The 15,009-nt window shown below is 42.5% G+C and overlaps 1 protein-coding gene across 1 annotated transcript; it reads right to left on the bottom strand.

Annotated features, from left to right (window-relative positions):
- Positions 1-424: 424 nt before the first annotated feature.
- rps3 (ribosomal protein S3) lies at positions 425-10,951 on the bottom strand. The gene is made up of 7 exons (XM_083637790.1): positions 10,872-10,951; positions 9,792-9,922; positions 6,993-7,086; positions 5,922-6,016; positions 3,966-4,153; positions 1,164-1,367; positions 425-503 (listed from the first exon to the last, which is right to left on the bottom strand). The coding sequence occupies exons 1-6, from the start codon at positions 10,899-10,901 to the stop codon at positions 1,168-1,170; spliced, it is 738 nt and encodes a 245-aa protein (XP_083493916.1). The 5' UTR covers positions 10,902-10,951; the 3' UTR covers positions 425-503; positions 1,164-1,167.
- Between the last annotated feature and the right edge of the window lie 4,058 nt (positions 10,952-15,009).

Here is a 15,009-nt window from a genome sequence, read left to right as displayed (position 1 = left end):
TATTATGCTTCAAAAACACAAAAGTGGTCATTTCTGAACATTATTTTGCTGAACACAAAGCTGCAGTTTCATAAACTTTTAACCAGTGTTAATTTCAATCATTAACACTTGCACAAATTTGCATTTGTAGCAACAGAGTGAGACCTCTTACTCCTTCCCCGTCTCTGGTAGGTGTCATGTTTGTCTGCTGTCCCATTCAGTAAAGTAATCTTATTATCAGAGCAATTATGCAGTGGTCTGAGTCATTTATACCTTGTGTAAATAATATGGCAATAGAATATTCTTACATAACTCTTGCAGACGCATGTGTATGCCTATTATCTGAAAGCCACAGCCAATGAGCTATGTATATGATAAAGCACCATATTGGTAGGAAATGCATGTGACATGGGAAAACTCAATAGACAACAGGCGGACCACAACACATTGGCATATTTTCCAGATTTTATTGTTTTTGTACACAAAAAACAGAGGGTCTTTCCATCTGGGGGAATGGTGAAAACCTGCAACAGACAAAACAGTATGAATAACTTTACTAAATTTCACATTTCAAGGTGTGTATTTTTCTGACACCAACAGCTGAGCAACGTTCATGTCAGCTCAGGACTCATTTATTAATAAAAAGGACACCAATACACTTTGTAGGTCAGATCAAATCTAAACAGGACCGCCCCCCCCCCGTGGTTTGAGTTTTCTGTATTTTATCAAAAGATAAAATAAATTCCTATCATCCAGAGTAGGAATTCTGTCATTTTAATTGTGTATCATTCTTAGCGAGTCAAACAATTTGTGACGTATTTTAAGTGGGAGACAGTATGTTCATATCGCTATAACCCTTCTCAGACAAATGCCTCTTGTGTCTTCAACTGAAAAAGACACGCTGCCTCTGAGGAACTGGAGCAGAACCACAGAACGTGGTCTGAACCAGCAACCTGCAGAAGCAGAGCGGGTCCTGTTCCGACTCGTCATCGTATCATCACTGAAGGGCAACGTCATTCACCCACTGAACATATACTGGCTTCACCCTTGGAGTAAAACAAGGGTTGGTCCTACAGTTTCATGGCATCTTATTCTTTGGTTGAAGAGAACAAAAACGGACTGGCAGTTCACCTAGTGAACACAGAAAATTAACCCGAGACAGGAGCCAGAGTGCATCCTCTCACCCTCTTATACGGTGGGAACGGGGGCTCCCTGGGGCATGACGGGCGCCTCGGGCTTGGCTCCCTTCTGCTCAGAGACGGGTGTGGAGGGCAGATGCTCCTCCTTGGGCTCCACAATGCTGACGTGGTCGGGCAGGGGCTTCTTGGGACCGATCTTGCCGCTGGGGTCCCAGGGCAGCATGATCTTCACCTTGATGCCCAGCACACCTGAGGACACACACCAATAGACATTAGTAAACTATCTGGATAGCTCCATTCAGAATTAGTTGATGAAATGCTTTATTTAAAATAGTCATTAGAAATCAAGAAATCACCTCAATATAGTTACGTTAGAGTTAACCGTAGTTTGTCGTAATAAACTAAACTATTTTGAGGTACCTTCTTTTTTTCTTATCGATTTCTGTTTGATATCGGATAGACAAGATAAAGACAAATTATTGGTTACAAAAAAAATGGGTCAAACTATTCAACACTTTGGATATACCTTTGTTAGGTTTACATTTTAATCAAAACTTTTCACCTCACCAGTAGCTTAATAATAATTTATTGCATTTATATCCACCTTATTTTTGAATGCCCCACTGTAAAAAATAATTGTGCGTACAAGGTCCGGTTTAATGTGACTTATTGTTGCAGCTTGCTATTTCCTAAATGGTATTCTACTTGATTTGAAAAGATGGCCACCTACACTCAGTCTCTTGTACCCTGGCTGAATTGAACATAACTTGGTCAATAAGTATGTAACACAAAATAAAACAACCCGTAATATCTTAATTCTATGTAGAATGCAGAGGACATGTAACTGTTTAGTTACACTTGCATTCCAGGAATATTGTGCTCTTACGATGACGTTAGTGGCCCGAGTCTGTTTCGTCCTAAAACCCATAGGTTGCGCCAGGCGTAACCTATGTGCGATTCGAAATAACGCATCCGAGATAGAAAACGTTATGAATATAGCCACGTTATAAACAACAAACTAACGCCGGTGATCCGTATGGAAACAGTGTTACTCGAAATGGTTAAAAGTTATATCAATTTGGTCATTCAGTGGTGTTTTACTGCCATGTAACATAACTAACTAGCGGCTAATTAGCCACAGCAGGCGATTACCCATGAATGCACTGCGCTCTTAAGGGATATTTATCGACAAGATTTTTGCCAAGCTGGACCTGATTAGTGATTTGCTACGTTCGCCCAGACGGGTGTCAAGCTGTCAGCAACAAGGCTGGGAGGATCACACCGGAAGAAGCACCCATCATGCAGATCAGGCAAAAATGGCCACCAAAAATAAGGTGGATAGCACTTATTTTCAAGGTACTCCCATGCAACCAGGGCTCCAGACTGCAACCATTATTTTAGAGTGTACATGCAGTCGCATTCACACATTGGTGCATGTGCATCCGGTACTGCAATGCTTCCCACACTTAACTCTGCTTGAATTTGCAATAAGTTTAAGACAAGACATGAGTCTGTCACAATGTGTCGCATAGCACACACACAGCTGAGAGATGTCTCTCTTCTGGGTGGAATAGTGAAAATATCTAAACGAATGTTGGCATTGGCCATGGTAGGAGCTTTTAATTCCTATATTATTATATATTTGTTATAATTGTCAGTAAAGTAGCACTAGTAGCACCGATTGAGGCAGGGAGTTACTCATTCACTTAACACGTATAGCTGCTGTTAAATGTGCGAGTCTGGACCAGAACAGTCATCTGATTTTGATTCTTGGTAGTTGGTAATCCTTAGCCCTTCTCAGACAAATGCCTCGATGTCTTCACCTGAAGGACACACTGATCGGAGGAACCGGAGCAGAACCACAGAACGTGGCCCTGAACCAGAAAACCCCCGAAACAGACTGCGTCCTGTTCCGACTCGTCATCGTATCATCACCGAAGGAAGGATAATTTGGTTTTAATAAGCACTAAATTCACATCTATCGTTAGTACAGATTTCTGCAGGACCAGTATTCAAATGCCTACTGTCTTGTGTTTGTTGTTTTCCCTCTTTTTTTTTAAGAACTAGAACAAAAGTAGCTTCTCCAAGACTCCAATCCAAACAGGATAACAAGCAGGATATAACTGGGGATTGTAGGGTAACTAATCATTTCCATCATCAATTCAGATGCTTGATAGATGTCAACCGATAACCGACCATTTAAACATTAACCGATCAGTTAATCAGTTTAAAGAAAAGTTTAGTTTACCCCAAGTAGTAAAAAAAAAACATTTGCTGCATGGTAAACAAAAAATAAGCTATACAATCCATTTCTTAAATAACTCGTGCAGGCGACGTGCTGTGTATTGTGTAGGCTATCTTCACATTTAATTGTCATCTGAGCGTTGAAACGTGAATAAGTGTTGCTCCGACTTCGCCAGCCAGGGCAATGCATTAGGCTATAAATAGTCCATTTTAATCTTGTCGGTTATTTCGGTTAATGAGCAGCACATAGATTGGAGCAAACCATGTGTTTTCCCTACAGGCTTCATCACGGTCAGGCCATAATATAAAGGCTTGAAAACGTGTGTCCTCTGTTCATGAACAGTCCTGCTCCCTCGACCATACTGCTGCCGGACACCAAATTGGCCAGAAGACCATCAGTGTGTAGCAGAGAACCTTTGTTAAGTGGGAGAACCATCAGCCCTGATGACCTTTAGCCTTGCTCCAGAGGAGGTTCAGCACAAAGAATGACACCATCTAACCCTGGATTCACCGGGCTTTCACTCTGCTCCAACATACTTCAGGCTTTAGAGAAGTTAGTCAGACGTTGAGATGCTGTGTTGTCCCAGTTTGGTCTGTACTCACCCTGCCTCAGCAGGACGTGGCGGACGGCTGTGTCGACGTAGTAGTTGACGGGGTCTCCACTGTGAATCATCAGGCCATCCACAAACTTCATGGACTTGGCCCTCTGACCCCTCAGCTTGCCAGACACCACAACCTCACAGCCCTTAGCGCCGCTCTCCATGATGAACCTCAGAACACCATAACACGCCCTGGGAGAAGAGATTACAGTGATTATGTTTCACAAATGTATGTGTAAGTTACTGGTAACGATTTGATGTTTAAATGCTGCAGCACAGTAGCCTGGTATCCACCCCCCATATGAATGGCATTTGTGAGCATTCTTCACATGGGTCTGGACCCAAGCCCATCCACTGGCGATTATTCAGGACAGATACTGTCCGGGACACGTGATTGGCTGGTCGGTGTAGGCGGCGTCTAACATAAACGATGACTCATTACAGAGCACTGCAACAACACACCTGTATGTTAAATGGCTAGCTGTTAGCTACGTTAGCTAAGCCCAGTACTGCTGCTTCTTTTAATACATCCATGGATGTAACCACTTCACCGTCACGGACTCATAACACCAGTGTGAGTGACCAAACGTTTCACTTGTTAACCTCCAGTTAAAGTCACGCTCTTTCCAGTAACCCATCAGCTTTGAATTCCGTTGGCCAGTTGTTGAGCTACGGCTAGCAGCTAAAGTTAACTGGTGTATGCACCTGGATGTAGCAGACAGAGTATTGAAGGCAAGAGACCCATTGAGGCAGGGAGTTATTCATTCACTTAAAGGCTGGCCAACTACCGTAGTTGGCCAGCCGGCAGGAAAGTATCGCGGGACTTGACGAGACTTGGTGACCGAGATCACAAATGAGGTAATTTGATCCCTGGGAGACTCCAGGGAACAGCCCGGGGGGAAATATCAGTCTGGTGGTTGTTGAGGGATGAGATTATGACGATATGTGGCGAAAACAGGAATAAAACTGGCTATTTAGATGCAGGAAAGACAGGCTGCCACTTGGCCCCCTCAGAGCTCCATTTTACGACTGGCTTGGACGCTATTGATCTCAAAACAACACTAGGACGGCCAGAAACGCTGCGGAGATCACTGGGTGAGTCGCCAGATCATAATTAATGTGAGGAGAGGGGTCCAGGTTAAAAAAAAACGAAATCCTTTTCTTGGTAGTTGGTAATCCTTAGCCCTTCTCAGACAAATGCCTCGATGTCTTCAACTGAAGGACACACTGAACGGAGGAACCGGAGCAGAACCACAGAACGTGGCCCTGAACCAGCAAACCCCCGAAACAGACTGTCCCCTGTTCCGACTCGTCATCGTATCATCACCGAAGGAAGGATAATTTGGTTTTAATAAGCATTAAATTCACATTTATCAGATTTCTGCAGGACTGACTAGCATTAAAATGCCTACTGTCTTGTTTGTTGTTTCCCCCCCTTTTTTTTAGAACTATAACAAAAGTAGCTTCTCCAAGACTCCAATCCAAACAGGATAACAAGCAGGATATAACTGGGGATTGTAGGGTAACTATGATCATTCAAGCTCTTTCCAGTAACCCATCAGCTTTGAAATCTGTTGGCCGGTTGTTGAGCTACGGCTAGCAGCTAAAGTTAACCGGTGTTGGTAGGTACCTGGATGTAGAAGCAGACAAAGTATTGAAGGCAAGAGACAAAGCCTGTGTTTATTTTACAACAGCGCTCCCGCCTCAATGTTGGAGTGGAACAACCTATCAGCCTTCAGTTCTTATCAATGTTAAGTTCTTTGGTGCAGAATCGTCAAAGTTGTCCTGCTTTGCTACTGCGATTGGTCAGAGGTTGACGATAGAGAGAAACCAACCAGTTGGGGCTAAAAAAATATATCACCAAATCAGTGGCAGACAGGCTTGCGTCCAGACCGTAATGAAGGATTCATTGGGGCTGGTTACCAGGCTAGCAGCACAGTGGTTGAGACATGGTACGTACCTACGCACAGCCAGACCTCCCAGCAGCTTGTAGCGCAGAGACTCTGCCTGAGCGATGGCGCACAGACCGCGGGTTGCTACTTTCTCAGCATACAACTGTCAGAGAGAGGAGGAAGAGACAATTCAGTCAAACATCCTGCATATTATCTTCTATTAAAAATATAATGTAGGTTGGGAACAAAAATGCCTCTCCAGCCCATTTCTGGTGAGCCGGAAGTACGAGAATATTTTTTTTGTTAGAATGGAACGTAACACTGAAAATGCCTTTACTCAATTTGGGTCCGTGAGGAACATTAACCTTTGTTGGCTCCGTTTTGAATTGAGAACATACTATATGATTCTGCTGCAACCCTTCTCAGACAAATGCCTCGGTGTCTTCAATTGAAGGGACACCTTGATCTGAGGAACTGGAGCAGAACCACAGAACGTGGATTTGAACCAGTAACCAGCAGACCCAGACTGTCCCATTCTGCCTCGTCATCGTATCATCACTGAAGGGAAGAAAAGCTGGCTTCAATATAGCCTCATGACCGGCATTTATTTATCCATATAATACAGGATTTGATCGGCCAAGGCCTTGATTGAAATACTCCAGTAATGTAGTCGCAGTCAAGCCTTAAATTTTGATAATTACTCCAACATAGCCGTTGTAGCCTAATAATCAACTATGAATATATGAAGCACAATTTCTTAACAATCAGTAGATTAAAAAACCGAATTATAAACCACAGCATTTACATGGATTAGAAAAATAATAATTTGGTAAAAAAAAATCAATTCTCAACTTTAAATGTCCATGCCAATTCAATGTTTGACAAAAGTGATTATGAAATAGTACTATTGTTCCCATCATGACTCTTCTTATAGGATTTCAACAAAAAAGAAAACAAGAAGGCTACATATATATATACACTTTTACTTCAGCATTATAATATGCAAATGAACAAAATACTTTATAGCTATTATTTAGATGTAACTTTTGTTCTGTGCTGCAAGATTTAAAGTACTATGGCTGAGCGGTGGCCTTCAGTTTGGGCCATTCCTCTGAATATTGCTTCTTCTCGGGTCTTACCTCCACGCTGCCCTCAGGGAAACCGAACCTCTTCTGGACCACAGCTGTCAGCTCTCTGATACGACGGCCCTTCTCTCCCAGAACATTCTGGGTCCTGGAAAACATTAAATGAACATTGAAATGTATGGATACTCTGCCTGAGCGATTGCGCACAGACCGCGGGTTGCCACTTTCTCAGCATACAACTGTCAGAGAGAGACAATTCAGTCAAACATCCTGCATATTATCTTCTATTAAAAATATAGGTTGGGAACAAAAATGCCTCTCCAGCCCATTTCTGGTGAGCCGGAAATACGAGAATATTTTTTTTTATTAGAATGGGACATAACACTGAAAATGTCTTTACTCAATTTGGGTCCGTGAGGAACATTAACCTTTGTTGGCTCCGTTTTGAATTGAGAACATACTACCGTAAATTCCGGACTATAAGCCGCGGCTTTTTTCCCGTTTTTTGGCCCCTGCGGCTTATATAACGGTGCGTCTTATCTATGGATTTTTTCAGAAAAAAAAAAAAAAAAAAAAAAAATCTCTCTTTTTTAGCACTCTTTCTAACTATAAATCCACTTCTGTTTTAATTTCCTCTCTTGCCCTCTTTTCACCACACCGCGGACACTGTGTGCACTGTAAAAATAAACAACGGTGGTGTTGTGTTATGTTGTTTTGTTGAAATGTTATGGTAATACGGTAAATGGGAGCTTCCTCAAACAGCCATCTCTTTCCCGACAATCCCCTCTGTGCGTGACCACTTACATATGGTAATTACGGTAAGCAAACGGCCACAAGCCCATCAACTCCCTCCCCCGACTACCAGGAGAAAATCACAAACTTCGGCGAATTCACACAAAGGAAGATCAAGGAATATTCCATCGAACCGGAGCAGATCATAAATATGGATGAAGTGCCTTTGACGTTCGACCTGCCACTCACTCGGACTGTTAACAAGAAGCGCCCTGGAGGATTCTTTCACCAAAAAAAAGCTTTGCTCGTTCTCGACAGCATGAGAACGAGCAGTAGATGATCATGAGGTGGTTTTTCAGACGTGTCGATATAGCAGTTTATCGCAAAAGTGTAATGGAAACACATTTTTCGCATTTGCACGTCATGTGACCCATATTATCCCTTGGAAAAGGAGCGGAAAATAAGTTTGGTAAGTAAGGTTCGATAGCCGTGTCAAAACCTCCGCAGCAAGTGGAAAACTTTGAAGCAACGCTACCTAGCAGAAAGACGAGTGTTGTGCAAAAGCGTAGCCGGGCAAATTAGATAATGTTTAATGGCAGAAATCGGTCCATGGTGACAGCAGGCTGCCTGTGTGCGCGCATTTGGCACAGCGGCGAGATGAGAGGATGAAAAGCACACACTGGTGCGGTGGTGCTGTCTGAAGTGAATACAGTGACTGTGAGTAGGCTAATACATTGCACACGTTTCAGGTGCAATTATAGAACCAAATCAGCCTTTTCCCCCCTCCATCTCTAAATCGGACCAGTTGTAGGCTATTAGGCTACCTTTTTTCCTCTGCCTGTCGCGCTGACTGCATTCACGCAGCCAGCAACATTTTGCGACTCATTTTCTTTTGAATTGATAATCAGGCTCGTTTATATGCATTGTAACTTCATGTTGGGATTTCCATTGACCATTGGTTGGATTTGAGCATGCAGGGGACGGGATATGGGGCAGATCCCCGTGCGTAATCACTGTGGCAGCTGCTGCAACGGGGAATCACTCAAACGCAACTTCAATGGAAACGCCTACAAGTCGCAATTGTACATTGTCGAAGTTGTAGAAATATCGCAATTCTTTTGCGAAAAACTGTAATGGAAACACAGCTATAGATGAAGAGGAGTTCGTTGGTTTTGAGTGACAATGAAGGAGAGAGGAGAGTGGTTGACGAAGCCACCCTGAACCTGTTCGTTTCCGACACTGAAGATGAGGACTTTGGTGGTTTCAGTACGCAGGAAGAAGAGGAAGACGAGCATTAGTGACTTGACTTCTCTGGTTACAGGTTTGCTGCACATATAGCCTATTGTTGTGTGATTTTGTCTGGGGATTAGTGACCTGACTTTTGTTTTGTTTTGTTGAAATGTTAATAAATGGGAGCTTCCCCAAACAGCCATCGCTTTCCCGACATTCCTCTCTGTGCACGAACCCTTTCATATGGTAATTAAACATCAAAACACCCGCGGCTTATAGACCGGTGCGGCTTATAGAAGAAAAAAATAGTCAATTTTGGTCCCGCGGCTTATACACCGGTGCGTCTTATAGTCCGGAATTTACGGTATATGATTCTGCTGCAACCCTTCTCAGACAAATGCCTCGGTGTCTTCAATTGAAGGGACACCTTGATCTGAGGAACTGGAGCAGAACCACAGAACGTGGATTTGAACCAGTAACCAGCAGACCCAGACTGTCCCATTCTGCCTCGTCATCGTATCATCACTGAAGGGAAGAAAAGCTGGCTTCAATATAGCCTCATGACCGGCATTTATTTATCCATATAATACAGGATTTGATTATATATTTATATATTTATATAAAGCTACAGCATCATGTGCATCAGCAAATTGTTCTGTTATAGTCATGGTTCCGTTTTTCCCCGCAATCCCACTGAACATTGTGATAGAGCGGTGATCATGCGATATTTGCGACATGTTTATGGATGAACACCCAGAAACTAAAACTGATACTAACCCAGCAAATATTTAAAGGGCTTGGCTGTTACCCCGTACAGATTCCTCAAACTAGACACATTTGTTCATGCAGGTTCCACTACTGTGTCTCTCACAGCCAGGTCTACACGCTCACCTTGTGGCCAGGATGATGATCTCGGTCCTGGTTGGGGTCACACGCACCTCCACACCGGAGTAGCCATCCTCGGCAAGCTCACGAGTCAAGAACTCATTCAGCTCGGCCTTGAAGATTCCGTCTGAGACGAACTGTGGAGAGGAAACAGTCAGCGTTAATGTTGTTCATTAGCTGCATCAACTGGAGAGTACATGTATAGGACTCGGCATTTGTCTCAATGAGTCCCATGTCAGCCTTAACCTTAAATTTGGACAATAATCTAGGCTTTCTGGTCTACTCTGGCTGTATCATGGTAATGATCTTCATTAAGGTGATATGCTGTTAGTTGAGGTTTTGTTTGAGTCTCACAAGCAGAATATGAGACAATAAAACATTTATATGCATGTATATAACGCACGTATACATTTGGAACATACTGTATGAGGCCCAAAAGTAGTAATAATACAATCCAAATTAATACTACAACACTGGAGCCAAACAAGTCCACCATGTTTAGCATCAGTGACAGTTCGTAGAATCTTACACAGTAGAAACTGACTGTCTACTGGTCATGGATGAATCATTAAAATCAACACGTTCGTAATGCACTAACGTTATTTAATGAACCCGACACTTTACACGTGTTGTTTGCAACGAGGTTACAACTCTTTAACGTTATATACGTTATATCGCTTTAGCTTGTTTTGCTAGTTAGCTAACCTTCCGTTCAACTCCATGCATACGTAGGCTAACCTCATTAACCGTGTTTAAGATGCGACTTGTCCGTGGTTTCTCGTCTGAAAAAATTAAATGGAGACCTGGAGACCTGCACTTGCCTTGAGGTCTCACCCGAATTCTTTCTAAGAAAACGGGCTGCTGTTACTACCCATCTACCGCCCCGGTAACGCTAGTCAGTGCCATGTTAGCGCATTGAGGAGGGCACGGAGCCGGTAGCATCTGGATCAATCCTCTCTGAAACGGCGGGCGACAAGATCAACGGACCGCGGAGAGAACACAAAGTTCTCATATCTAAACCGATAGAAGACCATTTTTCAGAAATCCACTTTTTGTAATGATAAATTTGTGTTACACAGCGCTAACCTTCCTCTTCTTGGAGATTTGCACCGCCATCTTCCAATGGGCCGTAGACAGGAAAGGACCCGCAGATGATGCGGAAATGCATTTATACAAAAAAGTGTCTTTCCGGTGAATGCCAGACTGAGGTTGCTGCTGGGGCTTGTAGTCCCTACTTCCATGCTTGTAGATCCCTAGGCCTTGGAACCATTGCATACATTGAAAACATCATTTGATTCTGGTTTTGGACACGTAGGCTATCTTTCATTCATTAATTTAATTTATTTATATAGGGACAGATACACAACATATAACATTTTGTCAACGTCTGATGACATGTATTCCAGCATTTATAGGCTAATTTGCAATGCCCGTCCCGAGATGTAAAAGCACCGGTTAAAAGCAAAGTACAGTAAAAGGCAGAAAAATACTACTTAGACTATTTTCTAGCCTATTTGCTAGCTTCATAACTAAGTGAAATGGTGTGGTTTGTAGACTCTTAGACCTCCCGGGCCAGGCAGAACCATCATGAGGGCCGGTTCTGGCCCCCGGGCCGCATAATGCAGAGGTCTGTACTGTAAGGGATAATGTACAGCGATCATTATTGGAAAATAAACCCCAACAGAGTGATGGGCCCCATGAATCCAATAATAAAGTGGCTATAGTAGCCTACCTGGAGAGAAGTGTGGGAGAACAAGGAGGCTATGCATGTTCCATCACAACCAAGAAATGCAATGCAGGCTGCACTGTACTGCTAAGGTAGGCTACTATAGCTCCAATGACAACTGTAGCCACAGCACCCAGGTCTTCCCAGGTTTCTCAACAACTAGTCCACTGGCTAGGTCAACCCCACCCCCCCTCTACCCCGTTGTTGTTTTTGTTTGTTTCTTTAGATGTTATTTTACTTTTGCATTTCATACTTGTCATATTCTATTTTAATTTCCTCCACTTTGTGATGTTTTAAATCGGGGTCTAAAATATTTCTGTTCCCCAAAGCTCTCTGGAAACACTCATCTGCACTCATTTTCTTTAAGGGATTACTTTATTTGTTAGTTTTGTTTTATTCACCCTAAAACTCATATGAGGCACACATTTCCCATAAACAGATTTTTAAAAATGTGCATGCGCAGTGCACACCTGCCACACATCAGAAGAGAATGGCAATGTCGGAGGAGACACACAGCCAGATACAGTCGGTCTGTGTGGGAACACCCACAAAATGTTATACAGCTGGCGCGCGAGTGGGGTAAAAAAAAAACATATCTCAATGGGCTGACTCACCAAAGGACAGTGCTGTAGCTCTACACTACAGGATTGCGGATTCTACAGCAGGTAGCCTACCTGTACATAGACGTCTGTTCAGATGTGCGTTTACTGCGGTGGTTGAATCACTGATCCCGTCTGCCTGGGCTGGGCTAGTAGCTAAATGCTAACTATGCTGAATGGGAGAAACGGGGGGATTTACCCCACCCTGACCACAGCCCCGGCCAGCCAGCTACTCCAGTGTCTATGACGAGACATTGACTGTGTTAATTACATTCAAAGTGGCCCAGACAAATGGGCTCAGCAAGACGATTATGAAGTATTCCAGAAGCAATCCAAAGTATAAGAATACGAATAATTACAGTATGTTACTTAAAGGAACACTCCGCCCATTTTCAACCAGCTTTGTATCATTAGAACATCAGTAGTATATCAGAAAACTGTAAACTGTTTTGAAGTCTGTCATTTAATTTGACAGTTATTGACTGTTAAAGTGTGGACCAGTGACATCACTGGTCCACACTAACTCAAATTAATAACTCATTAACTCAAATCAACTCTCAATAACTGTCAAACTAGATGACGGTTTTGAAGTCATTCATCTAGTTTGACAGTTAATGAGAATGACAGTTAATGACAGTTGATATTCCATTAGTAATCTAATGGAATATGTTACAAATTACATTTTATGGCATGTATTCAGTAATCTGTAGTGGAAAATGTTTATGTATACAGTACACATGCATATTGTACACAACAGGACACACAGCACAGATGAACGGAAACAAAAGGTCATAAATGTGATGAATGTTAACCTGAACACAGTGTGACATAACAGAAAGCGGAGCAGCAGCCTAGGTGTTCACCACAGAGCAGCTCTGCCCCAGTCACACCGCTTCCTGTCAGATCTGCAGAGGGTGGCAGGACAGCCCCGGCCCTGGTAAGCCATGGTAACAAACCAGCATGTTAACAGCCATGTGTCCTGTCGAAGTGTCCTTGAGCAAGGCAGTGAACCTCCAACCTGCCACTGCCAGTCAGTCTGAATATGAGCTGAGATCAGCAGGTAAATGTTAAGTGCCCTGCATTAGGCTACTTGGTCCAATGTAAATAATCATTTGTGTGTATATAAACAACAACAACCTCAGAATATTTCTTCTCAGCAGCATCATGGGATACTAAAATATATTAAAATACTACATTGAAACCCAGACTAATGAAATTATTTTAGTGTTAGCAGCTGTTTAAAGCGCAGTGACCCACCATACAATGATAGAGGAAACTCAGGGATGTTAGGCCTTCATGAGGAATGTGCAAAGACAGGTTTTCAGGGTGGAACATCCATCATATTGGCAGTGGACGACACGATTGGCCGAGTGCATACAGTATATCGGCAAATATGATGAAAAAAAATGATATATCTGTCTACCCCATTACTGTTAAATATGATCAATTATCAAAAGTATGTGTATATATTCCTCACAAGCCTTTCACATAGTGGCTGACTGCAAGGAATCTAAATGTCTGCTAAAGGGAGGTAGTACAGTAGCCTAAATGTAACATAAATGTGAGGTCCCTTGAGAAGGAAAATCCATGTAGGCTACAGTAGGCCTACTCAATCATGTTACTTTTTGTCATTTGCTTTAGTTTCCTACTTGTAAAACTAGTGAGATGCTGGTAAAGCTTTTTTTGCTGTGACACTTTTGCAGGTAACAGACTATTTGTGGGTTACATTTAATTCTAATACATCAGTTTTTCTGTTGGACTACTTAACTTCTGCATTTTGGCCGCTCATGTAGAGAAATAGCATTGCACTTGCCTTTGATGTGATTTTCAGTGTTTTGTTGCTTACATCTTTATTTTAATGGGACTGCCTGTTAAAATAATACAAAACAATCTTGCGATAGGATCACACCAGCCACGACGTCCGCGACCAAATGTGGGCCAGGGGCGTAAAGTGGGGGCCGGCCCCCTTGCTCGGATCACGGCCATTTTCGAACTCTGCCTTAATTTTGATGTCCCCTACATATCCATAAAGTTTTGTGACTGCATCTTTTATGTTTTTGATGCTATCATGTTCACGAAATCTGTCCACAGACAGACATAAGCACCTGGCAAAGTCATTAGGCTATAATCGCTCCTGTCGTAGTTCCCGCTACAATAAGGACCACATTTTGCTTGGTGACACTCACAGACTCACAAGCTAGCTGAAAACAAGCCAACGCTGTCGCGGCTGCTAACAACGATGGGGTCTTCAAATGGGAATTGTGCTATTGTACTTGCCAGTCAGCGCAAAATTAGGCCGAATAGTATTTCCTGCATGCAATTGGTTCAGAGAAACGCATTGATATGCAGGCAGGCTATAACCACAATGTCGCACTTCCTTTCAACACTCAAAATGAACAATGTTGCACTTTACATCTCACATTTTGGTTTGCGGTTAACCAATTCTCAAGTATCAAGTGAGATAAAAAAAAAAAAAAGTAATTAATAGGTTGTTGTTGTTGTTGTTGTTGTTGTTGTTGTTGTTGTTGTTGTTGTTGTTGTTGTTGTTGTTGTTGTGGTGGTGGTGGTGTGTGTGTGTGTGTGTGTGTGTGTGTGTGTGTGTGTGTGTGTGTGTGTGTGTGTGTGTGTGTGTGTGTGTGTGTGTGTGTGTGTGTGTGTGTGTGTGTTAAGTTGGCCATGATTTTTCATTGATTTAATTTGTTTCACTTACAGGTAGAGTGTCTGTACAGTATGTATGTATTTCTTTGCAGTGAAGTGAGTCATAAAACACTTTGTTAATGTGATTATTTTTGAAGATGTCAGTAATATGTAATTTATTTATATTTATGTTCAAATTAGGACTGGCAGTTTATATTTTAAAATGTCAGTCAGTGGCATAAAACCAGTCTATGAAAACAAA

Source organism: Poromitra crassiceps (genome assembly GCF_964638095.1).
Source record: "Poromitra crassiceps genome assembly, chromosome: 5".
Taxonomy (NCBI): Eukaryota; Metazoa; Chordata; class Actinopteri; order Beryciformes; family Melamphaidae; genus Poromitra; species Poromitra crassiceps.
Note: the sequence above shows the minus strand (reverse complement) of the source record. Positions and strands in the feature narration are given on the sequence as shown.